Source organism: Phocoena sinus, chromosome 2 (genome assembly GCF_008692025.1).
Source record: "Phocoena sinus isolate mPhoSin1 chromosome 2, mPhoSin1.pri, whole genome shotgun sequence".
In the NCBI taxonomy this organism is placed as follows: domain Eukaryota; kingdom Metazoa; phylum Chordata; class Mammalia; order Artiodactyla; family Phocoenidae; genus Phocoena; species Phocoena sinus.
Window position 1 is genome coordinate 168,051,411 of NC_045764.1, and position 20,453 is coordinate 168,071,863.

The 20,453-nt window shown below is 36.5% G+C and overlaps 1 protein-coding gene across 1 annotated transcript in view; it reads left to right on the forward strand.

The window, feature by feature from the left end:
* Positions 1–20,453, forward strand: part of LOC116749068 (serine/threonine-protein phosphatase 4 regulatory subunit 4) — a 66,956-nt gene that overhangs the window by 16,052 nt on the left and 30,451 nt on the right. Inside the window, exons 9-16 of the mRNA XM_032623025.1 lie at positions 1,245–1,322; positions 2,157–2,240; positions 3,088–3,270; positions 8,341–8,446; positions 9,924–10,071; positions 14,060–14,204; positions 17,024–17,065; positions 17,166–17,240. Coding sequence (XP_032478916.1) covers positions 1,245–1,322; positions 2,157–2,240; positions 3,088–3,270; positions 8,341–8,446; positions 9,924–10,071; positions 14,060–14,204; positions 17,024–17,065; positions 17,166–17,240 — 861 coding nt within the window. The remainder of the gene's footprint in view (positions 1–1,244; positions 1,323–2,156; positions 2,241–3,087; positions 3,271–8,340; positions 8,447–9,923; positions 10,072–14,059; positions 14,205–17,023; positions 17,066–17,165; positions 17,241–20,453) is intronic.

Genomic DNA, 20,453 nt, shown 5'->3' on the forward strand with positions numbered 1-20,453 from the left:
TTGTCTGTAATATGTATTAAGTGGGTATTTAGGCATGATTACCATGCACGCTTGTATTTGTCTAGATTGGTGGTCTCCAGAGATGACTGCATGAGATTAGAGTCTGAGAAAGCAGTATTTATGCAATACGAGAGTTTCTATTTATGTTTATTTTTATCTCATACCTTTAATATTTCATTTTATTTATGTCCACTATAAGTGGACATAATGTGTTAGCACCATAGAAAAAAAAATTGAAATATGTACACAAAAATATTTCACCAGTAGAAGTGAGTTTGGAAATCATTGATCTAGCTATTTGCTGGGTGGCTAATTTCTGTATTCTTATAATCATACCATGTAGGTAGGTTAAGATGATACTTCATAAATGAATGGTTAGTCTAGGTTTGTCCTTTTAAATAATGAAATTCCACTGGTGGATTTAAATTTCCTTAACAGTATTATTGTTGGATTCTGATAATTACTTTAGTATGTTCTGAGTTTATTCTTGTTTTTCAGAAAAATAATATTTTGAAAATACTTTCAAAAACAACCCTGTAGAGCAAAGACTTTTAAAACACCTTCTTTGTCTAGGAACCCCTTTTTCAAGTAAAACCTTACTCAGAAACCCAGTATGTGGAAAAAAATAACCCAAAAACTTAAAGGTGCAGTAGAAACTGGTGAATCTACCATTGCAGATTTTTACTGTTGCTTGTCTACAGAAAAAAAAAAAAAACAGTTCACAAAGGAGTTGGTTTAGTCTAGATTCTCCCAACTCCCAACTCCTCTCTTGCTGATTGAAGTCTTTGATGGGAAAAGTCTTCGAAGTTTTGCTTGCTTAGGAGTTTTCTCTATCCCTGTGTGGCTACTGGCCTTCAGTAGAATTTGTCCCCTCTGGGAGCTCTGAACGGAGATGAATGCTCCCATGGCTGGGCTCCCTTGAAAGACCCTGTTGGCTGCTCTGAGACTTTAAAATGTGAACTACAGGCATCCATGGGCTTATTAGTGTTTGTGAGAGGGAAGATAAATCCATTCTTCTACACTCCCGACCCTCATATGTTCACACACTCCAGCGTGTTAGGAAGCAGACTGAAAAGCTTACATATGCAAGTAATTTTTCTAGAAATCTAATTTTATAGTTGTGTTGTAAACAACTCTCATTTTAGAAGAAAATCTTAACAGGGATTACTTTTTTAAAAATTGTTTTTATAACCTTTATATGTCTAGTAGTCTCAAATCTGAGAGACTTTATTGCTCCATTCTAGGTTTCTAAACTTCTAAATTCTGGAGTGTATTTAATACATAAAGAACTAATAACGTTATTACAAGATGAATCATTGGAGGTAATATCTTCTTACTCTTTGCTTTTTACTTCTGTTATATTAAGTTTGAATGTATCAATGCCTTTTTTCTTTTATTTTCCTGCTTCTTGGGAATTGCATGAATTCTAATAGCTGACTAGCTCCAGAAGCTTCAAGTCGATATGCCACTGTATCATAGACTAGATATTGGGAATATCTTTTAAAAATAGTAGGTTTTAAAATATACATGTATATTTGTTACGGAAAATTTTGGAAAGGCCAAAAAGTAGACAGACAAAAGAATACTTTTAGTTCTGATCACTGTTTCTCTTGTCTTATATTTTCTATTTTTTCTATATAAAGTTTTTAAAATTTTACATACTTGTGATCATATGTTATATCACATTTTATATCTTTTTATTTCTCTTAGCATTGTTTGGGGAGTATACTTGTGGAGGCTTTGGAATACTTTATTTTGATGCTTTATCTACTATATCCTATTCACCCAAATGACTGCTAGCTTGCCAAATCTCAACTCCTCAACATTAGACATCACTGAAGGTGTCGTCTGACTTAAACTGCTTTTCAAAAGTTGGGAGGCAGTTTTGAGCATGTTGTCAGGCTGTCTCAGATCTAGACGATTTGAATATTATCAAGAGGCAGACATACTAATCTCTTTTCAAAGGTAGTTTGATCAAGGTAGCTAATTTTGTTTCTAAGACTTTGCAGCAAGAAGATGACAGAGCAAGAAAATAGAAACCCCCAAAATGCTGTTTGGTAACTCATACTATTTCTGTGTAGAAATTGGCATGTTAATTAATCTAAGATTAGAAAAACAGCCATCACAAGAAGAGTAATCAATATCTCTGTTAAAAGGTACTAGATGCTCTCATAGATCATCTTCCAGAAATCCTGGAACTTATGTCTACTGGTGGAGAAAGCAGTGTTCAAGAAAATAAGGTAAATCCCATGTATCAAAAAAGTTTCTGGACATTATATGGCCTACCTTACTCTGCAGAGTTGTTGTGAGGAATCAACAGAAGAGTGTATGAAAAACAGTTAAAAGAGCGCTTGCCACATAGTAGGTGCTCAGTAAATGTCTGCTAGAGTTTGAACAGCTTGAATTTCCTCTACCATTCCCTTTTTTTTTTTTTTTAAACATCTTTATTGGAGTATAATTGCTTTACAATAGTGTGTTAGTTTCTGCTATTTAACAAAGTGAATCAGCTATACATATACATATATCCCCATATCCCCTCTCTCTTGCGTCTCCCTCCCACCCTCCCTATCCCACCCCTCTAGGTGGTCACAAAGCACGGAGCTGATCTCCCCGTGAGATGCAGCTCTTCCTACTAGCTATCTATTTTACATTTGTCCTCTACCATTCTTACATTACCACAATCCTTATTTATTGTCCTTGGAGTTTACATTCATATTTTCAGTTCTTATTAGCATTTATTATTACTGCGAAGAATAGCAACTGTTGAGGACAGAAGGGTAGGAATTTAGAAGGTCAAAGTTTGCTGACAAACTAAAATAGAATACATTTTAGTTTAGAAGGGTTGTGAATCCCAGTCTCTTTCAAAATTTTGTCTCCAGTAATCATAAATTTTATTTTTAGATTTTTTTTTAAGTATTTGATTTTACTAAATATTTACTTCCCTGTGACAACTAAGATGCCTCCTGATTTCCGGAAAGGTTAAGAGTTCCCTCTCCCCAGTGTATTGTAAGACTGAATAATTTGGCTGAGTGCTGAAACTGATTTCTTTAATTATCTTTGATTCTCTTGATGTGTTTTCTTCTTTAGTTATCATCTCTCCCTGACTTGATTCCAGCTCTCACAGCTGCTGAGCAGCGAGCTGCAGCCTCTCTAAAGTGGAGAACTCACGAGAAGCTGCTCCAGAAATACGCCTGTCTGCCGCACATCATATCAAGTGATCAGATTTATTATCGTTTCTTGCAAAGAATGTTCACAATCGTGATGACAAATGTGAGCCCAATACCTGTTATCTGATTTTCTCTTGAACTTGCCCCTGTTTTGGAATTAACCAAATCATCCACATTCTTGAAATAGAACGACAAACTCAGTTCATGCCCTTCTGCCTGGAGGGGTGTTACCTTTGCTTCCCCACCGGTTCTCCTTTTCATCAGCTTCTGCCTAGCTGGAGAGAGGGATGCACAGGGAGAGTGTAAACACATGCACTGCAAGCTTGATACCGTTCTTCTCAAGGCAGAGGTTGGCAGGAGTCAGTGATCTCAACTGCAAAGTGCCTTTTGCTCTCGTGTACACCTTTCATGTCTCATGGCCTCAGCTGTGCCCTGTTGCCTTAAGGGTATCCCTTAAGCCCCTTAATACTAGTTTGGGTTCTTTTTCTTTTATAGTACCTGAACAGTGACTTGTTACAAGTAAAATGTATACAAAAAACATGGATGCCCTACTATGGATAACCTCAAAATTAGAGTCAAAGTAGGGGGAAAAAAAAAGACTTGTATTCAAATTTCCCCATAGAGTAAGTTGTCTACCTTTTTCCTTAAAATTTCCAGAGAGGATTGTTTAACCCTCAGTTCACTGTACATTGAATATGACATCCTACTACCATTTTTTGAAGTATAAAAAAGTTCTACATAATGTATATGTTTTAGAAACTATTAAAAAAGTACTTTGAATTCTTATTGTTCTCAAAAAAAGTGAGATAACAAAATCTAGTAGCCATCTCAAAAACCCCAAATCAGGTTTAGCTTCAAAGAGGAAAACAATGACATTATTGGTGTCATTTACAACTTAACTTAAAAAAAAAGAAAAAAGGCATATATCTTATGACCTAACACCTCTACATGAAGTTTGTTTCATGTATCAAAGCAAAGTCTAGGGGTGGAAGGTTATTTTATAGATGTAATAATCTTAAAAATTGATATTGACAAAAATAAGTTCCTTCTCAGAGGATAATGCATGAATGTACCACATAGAAAATTTCACATGAAATCAAGCAGAATTTATTAATTACTGTATCCAGCAGTTAGTTATTTGAGTCTCTGCTGTGTCAGACACTGTTCTAAGAGCTGGGGATACAGGAGTGAATAAGACAGACAGAATCCTGCTCTAAAGGACCTTGCATTCTTACACGGTGGTCATGTGGGAAGTGATAAATAGTAAAATAAAATAAATATATTAACAGGTGGTCTTGATCTTAATTGTCTTGATCTTAATTGTCTCAACCTGATTACTTAGTAGGTGTCTTTGTGTTTAGAAAGCTAAGAATACATAATTATTCCATATTTGTACTTTCCCTTATCAGGAAAGAGAAATGATTTATAACATAGTGTGAACAAAATACTTTCAAGCCCGAGGGATCTGCTTTATGTTTTCTTTTACAAGGAGGTAATTCCACACTTAAAAAGAAATACGTGATTCACTATAGCACATTTTCCATGATCAAAAAAGACACTTATATTCTGTTTCAATATTCCCTGGAGAAAAGATTATATTTTTAGTTCCGTATCTAATGGTCGTAATATTCATTCATTTAACAAAATTTATTGAGCACTTACTACGTGCTGAGTACTATTCTAGATGCTAGGAGCACAGTAGTGAATGAAAAGACAAAGGACCTGTTCTCATAGAACTTTAAATTCTATTAGAGACAGAAAACAAACACATATAATACATACATCGTACACCAGGGATGAAAAGTACAAGGAGGAATTAAAAAGCAGGGTAGAGGGGAAGAAAGTGATGGAGGGTCGTAGGATGGTATTGTGAATATAGTGGTCAGGAAAAAGCCCTTTCTGATCAAATATGCTTTGTGCAGAGGCTTGGACCAAGTAAGGGAGTGACCATGTGGAGGTCTGAAGGACAGGTGGTCCCCGCAAAGGGAAGAGTGGATGCAAAGGTGTGATATGGCGTGTGCTTGGTTGTGTGAGGAGCAGCAAGGAAGCCCGTGTGGCGGTCGTTAGCGAGAGATGAGGCTGGAGAGGTCGCTGGGCCCACAACACGCAGGTGCTTGAAGGCCATGATGTAGAGCGTAGATTGTATTCTGTGATACAGGGGAAGGCTTTGGAAGGTTTTGAGTAGAGGAATGACAGAAACTAACATTTTTTCCTGCTTTAGTTATGAAAAAAATTTAAAACGCAGAAAGGCAGAGAAAATACTATAATGAACCCTCACACACCCATCATCTAGGCTTAACGGTTGTTAACATTCTGACATATTTTCCATTTCATCGTGCTGAAAAATTTAAATTATAAATATCATTGTATTTTTATTTCTAAACATTTCAGTACTCATCTCTATAAAAGGACATTGCCCTATATAACCATGATACAATTATTACATTTGACAAAATGAACAATTATCTTTAATATCATTTAAAGTTCCTATTAAAATTTACCAATTATGCCCCAAATATGTGTGACAGTTGTTTTATTCCATATAGGATCCAAGTAAGATCTATACATTGCCTTAGGTGGTTACATCTCTTAGTTCTCTTTTTTTTTTTTTTTTTTTTTTGCGGTACGCGGGCCTCCCACTGTTGTGGCCTCTCCCGTTGCGGAGCACAGGCTCCGGACGCGCAGGCTCAACGGCCATGGCTCACGGGCCCAGCCGCTCCGCAGCATGTGGGATCTTCCCGGACCGGGGCACGAACCCGTGTCCCCTGCATCGGCAGGCGGACTCCCAACCACTGCGCCACCAGGGAAGCCCCTCTTAGTTCTCTTTTAATCCAGAACAGATTCCCTCTTCGCCCTTCCCCACTTTTTCATGACATTGAATTGAGGAAGAGACTTAGTCAGTTGTTCTGTAGAATGTCTTCATGGATTAACTTGTTTATCTCTTCTCCATATTTCTTCTAAACTGGAGGTTTGATAAGGGCTTGCCGAGTCTTAGGTTAAACGTTTTTGGCAAGAATACTTCATAAATGCTGCTGTGTATTTTATGTTGCATTGTGTCTGGACGGCTGTCCCTCTGTAAGTGAGCTAGGAGTGGTTGTGCAGATGGGGACAGCTCTGTTAGTCTACTGCAGAATTGTGTTTTCTCTCTTGTGATCTGCGTCACAATCTGAAGCTGACACTTCAACACTCGGAATACCCAGTTTCCCACCAAGCTTTTACCTGTTAGTTTTAGCGTCCAATGATGACCCTTGCCTGATCAGTTATTTCATTATAACTTGCAGAAAAATGATTTTTTAAATTCTGTCTTTTCTTCTACATTGTTGATGGCATTCTTCTCAGGAGAAATGCCCTTTTTTTTACATCTACTTGGGTAATTTATTTACCCTAAAATATATTTCCTAATGTAAAGAGAGGGTAAATTCTTATTTCTTTCCCTCTAATTATCAATTTTCAGAGTTAGGAAAACTCTTAAGTGGTGTAGTAGCCACTTCCAATGATGATGAATGAATTTTGTTTTTGTCTCTTTCTTTTAGACTCATCATTTTATATTAAATAATGTTTTAATCAATTGCAGTCATTATTCGCATGCTTAAGTGGTCACGACTTCTTTAAACTGGCTTTTACTTGTTTTGGTATAATTACTTTTGTCTTTGATTTCTGGCCCAAAAGACATTACCTTATACTGTGAGGTATAAAATACACGTATTTTAAACTATTTTTATTTCAAATGACTAGTGTTTATGCATTTGAAATTCTATTAGTATACAAAAAATGAAAGAAAAGAGTAACATCCTTTTATTTAGTTCATTTATCTAAAATTCATTTTCCGTAATTCCACTGATATTTCTGTTTATGTACATTTCTTACATTTTCTGTTCTAACTCATAGTGAATATTCTTTTTTTATATTCGATTAAAAGCACCACAGGAAATGGTACTCAATAGAATGGAAATAACTTGTATAAAATATGAGAGGAGGGGCTTCCCTGGTGGCACAGTGGTTGAGAATCTGCCTGCTAATGCAGGGGACATGGGTTCGAGCCCTGGTCTGGGAGGATCCCACATGCCGCGGAGCAACTAGGCCCGTGAGCCACAACTACTGAGCCTGCGCGTCTGGAGCCTGTGCTCCGCAATAAGAGGCCGCGATAGTGAGAGGCCCGCGCACCGCGATTAAGAGTGGCCCCTACTTGCCACAACTAGAGAAAGCCCTCGCACAGAAAGGAAGACCCAACACAGCAAAAATAAATAAATAAGTAAACTCCTACCCCCAGCATCTTTAAAAAAAAAAAAAAAGATTGATTTAAAAGTAAGATTTAAAAAGAAAATATGAGAGGAGGTAGCAGGCAGTACTCTCTGAGCAATGTATAGTTTTTCCTACTTGAATTTCAAGGATCCTAGTATAATAGTCTGAATCGTCAAGAATTGATTGTTATAATATTTATATGTAAGTCAAGATGGTGAACATGAATTTATACTGGATACAGTATATCTGATTGAGAGATTTTTCTCTAATACATCATTTGAACCCAAATCCAGTAAAGATGAATGGTTGAATTCATTTAGAGTTAAGGTTCTGCCCAGTGGTGTGACAGAAATTCAAAGGACAAAGGAGTTTAAAACACTGGTAAGAGTAATTGGTATGTTGTCCCTTGGGTTCTAAGCTTTATCTGTGTCATGGACTGGGGACCTTCAAGAATGGCGTTGAGGTGGAAGAGGCATAACTAAGCCAGAGGGATCTGACATATACCTGGTCATGGGATCTCTGAGTTTATATTTTAGAAGTTGCACATCTTTGGTGAGATACCTGACACAGGGTATGTTCTAACAAATGTTTGTTGAATAAGTGAGTGACAAGGTCCAGAGGTGGTTGAGATATAATTTGGGGAGAATATCACCTAAGATGAAGTGGCAAGGAAATGAGAGTCAAATATAAATCAAATCTGGATGACTTGGAAATGACTGCCAAATTGCATTAATTTTGTAGTGTGATGGTAGATTAGTTGATTTGCCTGAGCGATGGTAACATTAAATGATGAAGACACTTCCACAGTGATTTGAGAGGTAGGCAATACTGCTTTTACTTTTAGTCAATAACTTAAAATAGATTTATGGGGCCACATTATTCAGAGTATATACTATTAGACTGGTTTAATTGTCTTCCTTATTTCTTTAAGAATGTCTTACCTGTCCAAAAGGCCGCTTCACGAACTCTGTGCATTTTTCTACGTTATAATCGTAAACAAGAACAGAGACACGAGGTCATTCAAAAATTAATTGAACGTAAGTAATCATTGTCTCTCATTTTGAAAAATAGAAAGTAAACAAATTGGTTGGCCTTAGTTAGATCTGACTTATATTATGTATCATTTTGCCATGAATAATTAGGCCAGTGTTGGTATATATTTGCATTTGAGTTTTGTAGGCTAATTTTTTTGGCTTGTTTTAGAAATCTTTGACAGGATGAATGAGAGTAATGACTACTCTAGGCTGCCTTTTGTGAATTTCTACACTTGAGAAATTAAAATATGTATACTTATTGTTGAAAGCCCAGTTTCTATCCTGATTTATACAGTTTGGAACTAAGATATATAAGTAGGCTATCCTTGAATCTAATAATTTGTTTTATGTTCCTATTTTAAATATTACAGAATGTGAGTTTTGTTCCCTTGAATAGACTTGATAGTACACATGAATGTGAATCTGGTAAGCCGAGGTGGTTTATAATGTCTTAAAAAATTGTCAATTAACAAATGCAAATTTATTTTAATTTGCTATGGGCTAAAATGAAGACAAAAACTTTTTGTTAAAATGTTAATTCTAGAAGTAGTGGTGCACACCTATATATACTTAGTGAATTTGTTAATTATTGTGTACTTGCTTTGACTGTAGTGTCTTAATGCTTTTATTAAACTCTGTTATCCAGCACAGGCAGGTAATGGAATTTTTCTGGTTATTGGAGTTTACCATTTTAAGTATGGGTCACCACTTTTCAAAAAATTCGAGTACATAAAATACCATTTAAGAAAAAATAATGCTCAATATACTTTAATCTTCCTTTTTTTCTGCATTTTAATTCAGTTTTCATTTTTCTAGTGGTAGGACCTGACCTTTAGAATGTTTTATTTTGAATGGAGATTCTATTTGGTTTTAAATATTAAGAATTTTGCTTTTGAACATTTCTGTAATAAGGGAGAGAAAATTATCCTTTCAACGTCGACCTGAATGATTTTCAGTGATATCATGTTTACATATGATTTTACTTCAAAGCATTTTTAAGGAAATGAGAAGAAGAAAACAGTTAATTTCATTGGTTAAAGATTTTGAAGTTATACAGACCTGCATTTGAATTCTAGGTCTGTACTTTCCAGCTCTGTGGGTTTAACCTCTCTGAATCTCAGTATCCTTACCTTTTAGGAGGAATAAATTTATTCTCATCCCATTGGATTGACTTTCAGGATTTAATGAGATAATACGTATAAAGTACTTAGCACATGGTGGGTAATCAAAAAATAGTAGATATGTTCATTCAATATTTAATAACTGCTCATGGAACTGAATGCAATGTTTAATACATTTTTTCTGTTTTTTCAGGTGCTATTAATTTGGGGGTATATAATATGATTTTTTCCCCCTTATCTCTTGTTTTTGCTAAACAAATTGTGGATATAAAAAAGATTGTCATGGACTTAGTGATTTTTTTCACATGAAATTTTATGTGGGAAAAATTAAACTTATAATTTTTTGTTGTTGTTTCTAGAACTGGGCCAAGGAAAAAGTTATTGGAATAGACTCCGATTTTTGGATACCTGTGAATTTATTATAGAGATCTTTTCCAAATCATTTTTCTGTAAATATTTCTTTCTACCTGCTATTGAACTGACACATGATCCAGTAGCAAATGTGAGGTATGGTACCAATCCAAGAAAATATTTGAAAAAATTGTATTTTTTATTTATCTACTGTGATGAATATATGCAAAAGCGTTTTCTTAGTCAATTAAAAATAATCAGGTGAAGAATTTATACTTGGTTTGAAATTCTTGGTAGACTTAACTGAGCCTCAGTAGGACCTGGAAGCGTGATCTTTTAACACTGTCTCAGGTCTTTAGTTTATTGGGTTGATAGCAGTAGTCACAGTCAGACTGGCAGGCTTCTCCAGCCACTTGGATACACACATTGGCATCAAGAGAAGATTGAGTAGATGTGATTAATTTATCTATATCTTCTAAGACTAAAGGAAAAAAATAGTTGAAAGTTGGCTTGGAGAAGATCTGCCCATTTTTACAGGCCCATTTATTCAGAGAAGTAAGGCTGTTTCCAGGGCTTTTAGCTGTCTCACATTTTCAAAATCCAGTAAATGGTAATTGGAGTTGATTAAATAACTGTGAAGTTAAATGAAACGGGCCTGAAAATGGCTTGCTTGGAAACTGAAAAAAAGAATAAATGCATTTTGCCTTTTTTTCCTCCCCAAACAAGCATACTAATTTTTTTAAATTGTGGTTGGTAAAACATACATAACATAAAATTTACCATTTTAACTATTCTGTACAATTCAGTGGCATTAAGCACACATGCATACTGTTTGAGTTATTTGTATATTGCATAATGAGTTGAAGAGAATTTTAAACCCTCAGCCATTAGATTTCATATTTGTGCTCTATGCCTCTGTTCTGAACTTGAGGAACTCATCTGTAGGAGACACAGAGTCAGTTGGCCAAGACTTCCTGAACAGAACTCCAGAGCTCCCTGCTGAGCTTCCACATGCCAGCCATGCTTCATGCTAGTTTCATGCTGTGTGACATATTCGTATCTTTTATAAAAAACTGACGTGCATTGTAGACAACATGCAACCATTTAATACTTTTTAACAGGAAGACTTGGCCAGGCAATGAGCATAGACTGATAGCATGGCTGTTGAGAGAAAATATACCAAGAAGAATTGTCAAAAGATGTTGAAAAGTTCAGCCTAAGAATGTTGTGAGCATTATTTAAGGGGGACACATCTAGACATTGGTTTTGTTTTGTATTTTTAGGGTGAGAAAATACAGAAAGTACCACTGCATTGGCTTTAGTATTTTGTGCATCTTACCTGTGCTCTACAAAGTAGAGCTGAGGTTTCCTTGACTTGAGATCTAAAGCAAATTTAAAGTGATTTAAAGTAAATTGAAAGACCCCGTTGATAATTCTTTAGAATTTACCTCCTGGTGAATAACTAAGGGATCCAACCACATTGTTAACGTTTTGCAAATTGAAGTTGTGATTCTAGAAAAATAGCTTCCAATGTGTTGAATTGTCATTTATCAAGCAGTTCCCAAAAATTATTTGAAAGGAAGTGAAATCATCTCTACTCGAGTCAGTGTGACTGACAGCATAGCATTGACTCTAAGGGAAAGCAACCTGTTAATTCAAAAACTGGATGAAGATGAATATTGCTCTATGAATTTTGGTGGTTTTTCTGAGTAAGAGATGATCGTATAGCAGTTTGTCTTGGTTCTCACTCTCCTGCTTGGGCAACTGCCAGCCTAACAAATGGGTCCAGCAGCACCACATACTAACTGGCTTTTGATACGAAAGGCTTTGCTCAGCACTTTTAGAAATGTGCAGGTAGAATGAAAGCCATGACAGGCGAGAGTGGCCGGATCGAGCAGGGTAGGAGGAGAGTTTTTGGAGCCATACTCCCTGAGCTGATTTCCACCTCTCCACCAGCTATGTGTCTGGGCAACTTACAAAACCTCTCTGTGCATCAATTTCCGTGGTACCTAATTCATGGGGTGTTCTGAAGAATAAATACTTGAGGTAGTGTACATAAAGAATTTATGATCCCTAATCTCTAAATCTTTATAATCTCCTGGGCCCGGGATTCTCATAGAGATAAATCACTGCTGAGGCTTCTGTAGCTTCTGTTGAACGTATGTTTTCTAGGTCTGCCTTGGGTTATAAAGAATGAAGTGTGCGTGGACTGTTGATTGTTTTTCCTTAAGTGAATGTTTAAAATTTAAATTCATTGAGTCTAGACAATACCAAGGCTAGAAAAAGACCATTGGTATTCAAAGGAGCCTTCTCTTCAGTTGCCAGAAATGAAAACAATTCTCTCTGGGGTAATTGGGACCCCTTAATTAGAGAAAGCATTACCATGCTTAGCAGTATCCGTGGTGAGAGCTGAATAAGTTTGGGACTATTGTTGCTATGTACAGAGATGAAAATTCTAGAGGAGGAGCTTCTTTTGACTTTTTAGTTGAATAAAAAGCAGATTTTGTTGTATAAGAATCCTCAACTGAGGGCTCAGCTGAGAAGGTATCCTGGGAACTCCAGGAACGGGACTTAGTTGTCTCAGGGTTTGGCATAGAAATAAAAAAATAGTATCTGGAGAGCTCTTAGATGAATGAATGAATGAATGAATGAGTGAAGACAGCAGCCCCAAGTTAGACAACCAGCCCTGGCAAAGCAGTAGAATTTTAGCTTAGCAAAGCAGAACATTTCCTGCACCACCTTTTCCTAGGAAGTTTTTTTGTTTGTTTGGTTGGTTGGTTGGTTGGGTTTTCTTATACTTTCCCGGATTTCCTTTCACCTGTCTGGAATTCTTCAGTTTGCTTGTTGCTTCTTTATCAGCCCCATTTAGACTGTGGTGGTGCTGTAGATGCTCTCCTTTTATCTCTTCTTCTCAAACTGCACTTACTTGCCTGGGTGATTCTCCAGTCTCATGGCTTGTGCATCACCTGTGTGCTGAAGATTCCTGACTGCAAATCTCCATCATGGACATCCACCCTGGTCAGAAGACTCATTGAGCCAACTGCCCACTAGGATTTCCATCGACTGTCTAACAGGCTCCTCAGACTTCATCTGTCCAGTTAATCCCCATCTTCCTCACCTGCACTTGCTCCTTCTGCAGTCTTCTCCGTCTCAGTAAATAACCATTTCGTCTTGCCACTTGTTCAGGTCAGAGCCGTGACTTCCTTTCTGTCACTCCACTTCCAAGCCCTCAGCACATCCTGCCGCTTGTAAAATATATTCAGAATCAAACCACTTCCCACCACCTCACTGCTGCCACTCTGGTTCAAGCCACCATCATCTCTTGCCTGAGTTACTGAAAGAGCCCCCTGCCGCCCCGTGTCCCTTTTGTCCTTGACCACCTACAGTCTAATCTCAATACAGTAGCCAGATGATACTTTCCAAACGTTAAGTCACATCATTTCACTCGGCTGTGCAAAACCCTCCGTGGCTTCTCATTGCACTCAGAATGAAAGCCGGTCCCCAAACCGTGACCTGCAAGGCCCCGGATGAACTGGCCTCCTATTTCACTCAGGCCTCCAGCTGATTTCGTTTTTGCTCTGTTCTAGCCGTGCTAGCCAGTTTGCCAGTTTTGGCCAATTTGTTAATTTGGGGCAACTTCTAAGGCAAGCTCCCCTGAGGGGGCACTTGCTCTTAACTGTAGTGGTTTTCTCTAGATAGTCACAAGGCTTAGTCCCTAATTTACTTTAATTCTTTGCTTAAATGTCATCTTTTCAGTGAAATCTTGACTAAAAGCCTCCCTGACCACCTGGTTTGAACTTGTAATCCCCCTCCTTGTACTCCTTTGTCGTCTTTCCCTGCTTTATTTTTCTCTGCAGCATTTACCACTGTTTGACAGACATTTTACATATTTGTTTATCCTCTCTCCCTACCCGTGTACTAGAACGTAAGCTCTGTGACAGCAGAGAATTTTGTTGGTTTTCTCCACTGCGTTATCACAGCATCCAGAATGATGAACGCTTGACTCATCATAGACCCTGCATAGACATTTGTTGCATAAGAAATTCTCAGGATGGCTAAAGCTTGAGTTTTCTTTCAATTTCATGTGACGGTCATTCTTAGTTATTAAATTCACTTACAAGTTAATACTGTCAATTTATTGCAGAATGAAACTTTGCTACTTGTTGCCCAAAGTGAAATCTACCCTGAAGATCCCTGCAGATAAACATCTACTTCAACAGTTAGAAATGTGTGTGAGAAAACTCCTCTGTCAAGAAAAAGATAAAGATGTTCTGGCCACTGTGAAAAGAGTAAGCGTCCCTCTTGCCACGACATTTGCCTTTCTTGCAGTGTTCATCACAGCCTCACTATCTTAGCTTGATGGGATAGCAATATGTTAAAATCTTTCTATCACTGCTAGAGGAGTAAGAATTAGTAACTGATTTGGTTGATGTATGAAAGTTCCTTCTAGAGGGCACTGAGACATTAATCTTTTATTACTGGTGATATAAGCTCTATGAGAGAGCTTACATTTTAGGTACTCAGTAAATACTGTTCAGCTAATAAAGAATGAGTACTTCATTCACCAGACTCTTTATAAGTGATTAGAATTGGGAAAACTTTGTTGGTATAATAGGGAAAGTCACATTTGATAGAAACTTAGCCCTGAAAGGGCTGGAAGGGCCTTCAGTGATCTGTTGGACTTTGCAGAAGCTCGAGACCTAGAAATGTTCAAGTGTTTGCTTAAGATCTTCTTGGTAAGTGGCAGAGCCAGGGCTGAATATAGATCCCTAGCGCTTTTCAATTATGTAACATGTGTCTTACGGGTTTTTGTTTGTTTCGTTTTAGCGTGTGATCTTATATGGATTGTTTGGCAATATTGGAACTCTAACACAGTAAACATTTGGGTTAGTGAAGTCAAACCTTAAAATACTTTATAGTCTTCAAAACCTTTTGGTTGAGTATATAATATTTTTATAAGGTTATGTCAAATGAAAATCATTACTTTTATGGTGATGAATTGGGAGATTCGGACTGACATGTATATACACTCATGTGTATAAAATGGATGACTAATAAGAACCTGCTGTATAAAAAAATAAAATAAAATTCAAGAAAACAATCATTACTTTTATGAATCTGAAGTTCAGGACACATAGTTTTTGAGCATTTATTTGTAGTGAGAGAAGTTAATTTATTAATGTGTTAAGTAACTTGGTGTCGATGGTGAGGAAAACAAAAAGAGTCCTTTGATTTTTTTTTTTTTTTTCCCTAGAGATCATTGCCAGATGTTGCATAAGGAACTTTTTTTTTTTTTTTTGGTGGTATGCGGGCCTCTCACTGTTGTGGCCTCTCCAGTTGCGGAGCACAAGCTCCGGACGCGCAGGCCCAGCGGCCATGGCCCACGGACCCAGCCGCTCCGCCGCACGCGGGATCCTCCCGGACCGGGGCACGAACCCGCGCCCCTGCATCGGCAGGCGGACTCCCAACCACTGCGCCACCAGGGAAGCCCCAGGAACTTTTTAATAAAGTGATTTGATAACGTAGTATTAATTAGTATAATTTTATTTTACTGAAATGTAAATTCTTCTTTCATTAACTGAAATAATCAGAAATACCCAGAGTCTGGACATGCATCTAAATCTCAAAACATAGATACACATAACATTTGTTTCTGTCTTTACCGTTTAATTACAGAAGTGTAAGCAATGGAACTAACTTTCAAAATAGTAAACGTGAGACAGTTACTTTTTTGAGAGAATTTATTAACTGAAGAGGTAACTCAAACTAACCCTATAAATAGGGGCAAAAATGATAGAATTAAATTGATAGATTATTAACCTTCAATGGACTTTTCTGTAGTACAGCCCTTATTTTAAGAACGTATCACGTGAGGAAGTCAGTCTGTCCCATGAAAATTCTATAGTATAATGTTTATCAAACTGATGTATTGGTATGGGAACCTCTCAGGAAGCTAGCTGTTCAAAGCTTTGGGATAAAAATGAAATAGTCAGTTTTTTAAGATGAAAAGTAATTTCATTGAAAAGGGCTATTTCATGCCATAAATTATAACATTTTCATAAATTTCAGCATAAACATAAAACTTCAAATAAATATTATGTTTGCAATGGATAGCTTTGGACATATGAATAAATGTACTTTATCCTGGCCATCAGAGTTACTCCTGTAAAAATGTACGGTCCTCTATCAGAGACAGAACCCTGGATTAGATGGGCCATTCATTGTTTGATTGAAATAATTTATTTCAGACCAATGTATTTGAAAAGACAAATACTAAATTAAGAGAATGCTTTCAGAGTAAAGTTTTTTCTATTGGTTAAAATGTCATAATAATCAAAAGTTTCTGTGGCAAGGAACTAAGGATATTAAGCCCAATGATACCTAGCTTTGTATATATTTAGCTAAAAGTTTTTTTAAAAAATTCAAAAATTATATTGTATTTCTGAAGATTCAGAAAAGAGTGGCACAGGAAGTTATTAGAAACTAAATTGCATGTGTTTAGTATTTAAAATAATCCTCTACACTTGCTTTTCTTTTCTTTTTTTAATGTAATTAATTTATTTATTTTTGGCTGAGTTGGATCTTTGTTGCCGTGCGCGGGCTTTCTCTAGTTGTGGTGAGTGGGGGCTACTCTTTGTTGCGGTGCGCAGGCTTCTCATTGCGGTGGCTTCTCTTATTGTCGAACACGGGCTTTAGGCGCGTGGGCTTCAGTAGTTGTGGCTCGCGGGCTCTAGAGCGCAGGCTCAGTAGTTGTGGCGCACGGGCTTAGTTGCTCCGCGGCATGTGGGATCTTCCCAGCCCAGGGGCCCTGTGGCCCCTGCATTGGCAGGTGGATTCTTAACTACTGCTCCACCATGGAAGCCCTACACTTGCTTTTCTTAAGTTGAAAACTTTTAAAAGTTTAAGTGGATCTTGGTGTTAATATATAGAGGTTGATGAAAAACACAACATAGAGTTGGGAAGAACTTTAGAGACTTCCTAATTTAGCCTTTCACATAGTGGAGAAGTCTCTTCTTTGATCCTCCCTCTGGAAAAGGAGTCTTTCTGAGAAATGATTAGTTGATTTAATTTAATTACTGTTGAATAATTTAAAACATTTTCTTTGCAGACTGTGTTAGAGTTGGACAGAATGGAAATGTCCATGGACGCTGTGAGTACACTCTCTTTACCTTATGTTGAAAGGAATATTTAAAAATTGGCAGAGACTCATCATTAATGTTTCACAATTTCATTTTAAACTTTAAACTTAGTTTCAGAAAAAATTTTATGAAAAAGATTTGTTGGATCAAGAGAAAGAAAGAGAAGAGCTACTTCTTTTGGAAATGGTATGTTTTCACACACACACACACACACGTACTCTTTTCTGACCAGTATTAACTGTGCTTTGTTATTAAATCTAATCAATAATTTCTTTCAGTTTCATACTACTTTTATTTTCCCTAAATGACTAAAGAAGAATCCTGACCTTTTGAAATATGTTCTTTTATGAATTGCAAGGAAAACTACATTTGAGAGCCTTTAAAAAAAAACAAACTACCTTATTGAAGTATGATTGACTTATGATTAACAGCAAATACTTAAAGTGTGCAATTTGACATATAGACATATCCATGAAACCAGAATATAAAATACCAAACGTTGCCATTCCTTCAAAAACTTCCTTGTGCCCCCTTAGTGATTCACGTCTTCTGCTCTAGTCCCTAGCAACCACTAATCTAGTTTCTGTCACTGTAAATTAGTTTGCATTTTTTAGAATTTATATAAATTGAATCATATGTTAGTACCTTTTTGGGTCATGCTTCTTTCCATCAGCATGATTACTTTGAGATTCATCCATGTTTTTGTGCATATAAAGAGGTCATTACTTTTTATCTCTGAGTAGTAGTCCATACTGCGGATATACCACAACGTGTTTATCCACGTCTTAACGGACATTTGGGTTACTTCTAGCTTGGGAACATTAGTGAAGAAGTCTTTGAGTGGATATAAGTTTTCATTTCTCTTGGGGAAATAACTTAGGAATGGAATGGCTGGATCGTATGGTAAACTACACTTAACTTAAAAACAAAGACTGTTTTACAAAGTGCCTGTGCCGTTTTGCATTCCCACTGGCTGTGGTGGAGATTTTCGGTTACCCCGTATCCTCTCTAATGCTCGAGAGGGTGGGTATGTAATGTTATCTCAAATTGCTTATCCCTGATGCCTAAGGAGGCTGAGCATCTTTTCCTTTGTGTATTGGCCATCCTTATATCTTAGTTGATGAAGTCTCTTTTCAGATTTTAAAGTGATTTTTGTTTATCTTCTTATTGAGTTGTGAGAGTTCTTTATAAACTCTGAATACAACTCCTTTGTCAGAGATACATTTTATGAATATTTTCTTGGAGTCTGTGCTTCATGGTGTCTTTGGACGAGAAGAAGTTTTTAATTTTGATGAAGTCCAACTTATCCTTTTTTTCTTTTAGCATAGTTCATGCTTTTTTATTCTAAGAGTCTTTTGTCTATCCCCAAATTATAAAGACTTTTTCCTGTGTTTTCTTCTAGGAATTTTAGTTTTAGGTTTTACATTTAGGTCTATGATTCATTTCAAGTTAATTTTTATATATGTTTATTTTTTCCATCTCAATGAGCAATTATTCTAATGCCATTTATTGAAAACTTTACTTCCATTGGATTGCCTTAGCATCTTTGTAAAAACAATCAGTTGTCCATACATACATATGTCTGTTTCTTAACTCCCATTCTGTTGCAGTGATTTATAGGTTTATCTTTTTGGCAATTCCAAACTATCTTGATCGCTATTACTTTATAGTAATTCTTAAAATCAGGTAGGGTAACTTTTCCAACTTTTTAAAAAATTGCTTTGGCCAGTAGAGGCCCTTTTCATCTTGATACAATGTTTAGAATCAGTTTATCAATTTCTATAAAAAGCCTGCTGGAATTTTAGTTAGGATTGTGTTAATTAGCATTGATCTGTAGGTCAATTTGGAGAATTGCCATCTTAACAATTAAGTCTTCCAATCCATGAACATTGTCTACCACTTCATTTATTTAGTCTTCTTAGTTTTGGTAGAGTTAAGTGTAGAGTTCAAGGCAGTCTTTTGTTAGATTTATTTCTAGTATATTACGTGTCTTGGCATTATAAATGGAATTGTAATTTAAAGTTTTACTTTCCAGTGTTTTGTTGCTGGAGTTTAAGAATAATATTGATTTTTGTATATTAACCTTGTATTTTGAAAATGTGCTAAGTTTGCTTATTTGTTGTAGAAGTTGGTTTTTAGATTTAATAGGACATGAGTCTACCTGAGCCATTATGTCATCTTTTAGTACAGTAGGATTACTTCTTCCTGTTCAGTGTTTGTACCTTTTATTTCTTTCTTTTTGTCGTATTAAAAGGTCCAGGACCTCCAGTATAATAAGAGACCTCTGACTAATAAAAGTGATGCAAGTAGGCATCTTTGTCTTTTTACTGACCTTAGGGGGAAGCAGTTCAATCTTTCATCATTAGGTATGGTGTTACCAATAGGTTTTCTATAGATGCCCTTTATCGCTTCTATTCCTAGTCTGCTGAGAGTTTTTATGAGTGATTGTTAAATTTTGCCAGATGCTGTTTCTGCATTTCCTAAAATGATATTTGTTTTTCTACTTTCATTGTGTTAAAACACTGAGTTACATTGATTTTTCAAATGGTAAACCGATTTTATATTTTGGAGATAAACTCTATTTGGTGATGATATATTGTCCTTTTCTCTGCTGTTGGATGCTTGGCTAATTTATTTAAAGGAATTTTGCCTTTGTATTCATAAATTCATAGTGGGAACTGGTTTATAATTTTTGGGGTCATTTCTTGGGTCTTTTAAATTTGGTATTAGAGTTATTCTGGCCTCATAAAATGAGATGGATAGTATTACCACTTCCTCTATTTTCTGACAAATTTTGTATAAAATTGTTTTTTTTCCTTCCTTGAGTGTTTGATAGAATTCACTAGTGAAACTATCAAGACTCAAAGTTTTCATTTTGGAAGGATTTTGATAATTCATTCAATTACTTTAATAGCTATAATACTATTCAGATTTTCTTTCTTTTTTGTCAATTTGATAAGTTGCTTCCCCTCCCCAATTTGTCCATGTCCTCTAAGCTGTCAAATTTGTTGGCATATGTTGTTTATAATATTCTTATATTATCCTTCTAATGTATATAGAATCTATGGTGATACCCTCTTTTTTTTTTATATATATATATATATATATATATATATATATACACACACACATATATATATATATGTGTATATATATATTTCTTTTTTCCCCCGGTACGTGGGCCCCTCACTGCTGTGGCCTCTCCCGTTGCGGAGCACAGGCTCCGGATGCAGAGGCTCAGAAGCCATGGCCCAGCCTCTCCACGGCATGTGGCATCCTCCCGGACCGGGGCACGAACCCGCGTCCCCTGCATCGGCAGGCGGACTCTCAACCACTGCGCCACCAGGGAAGCCCCCCTTTTATATTTTTATCTTAGTGATTGGTGTTTCTCTCTGTCTC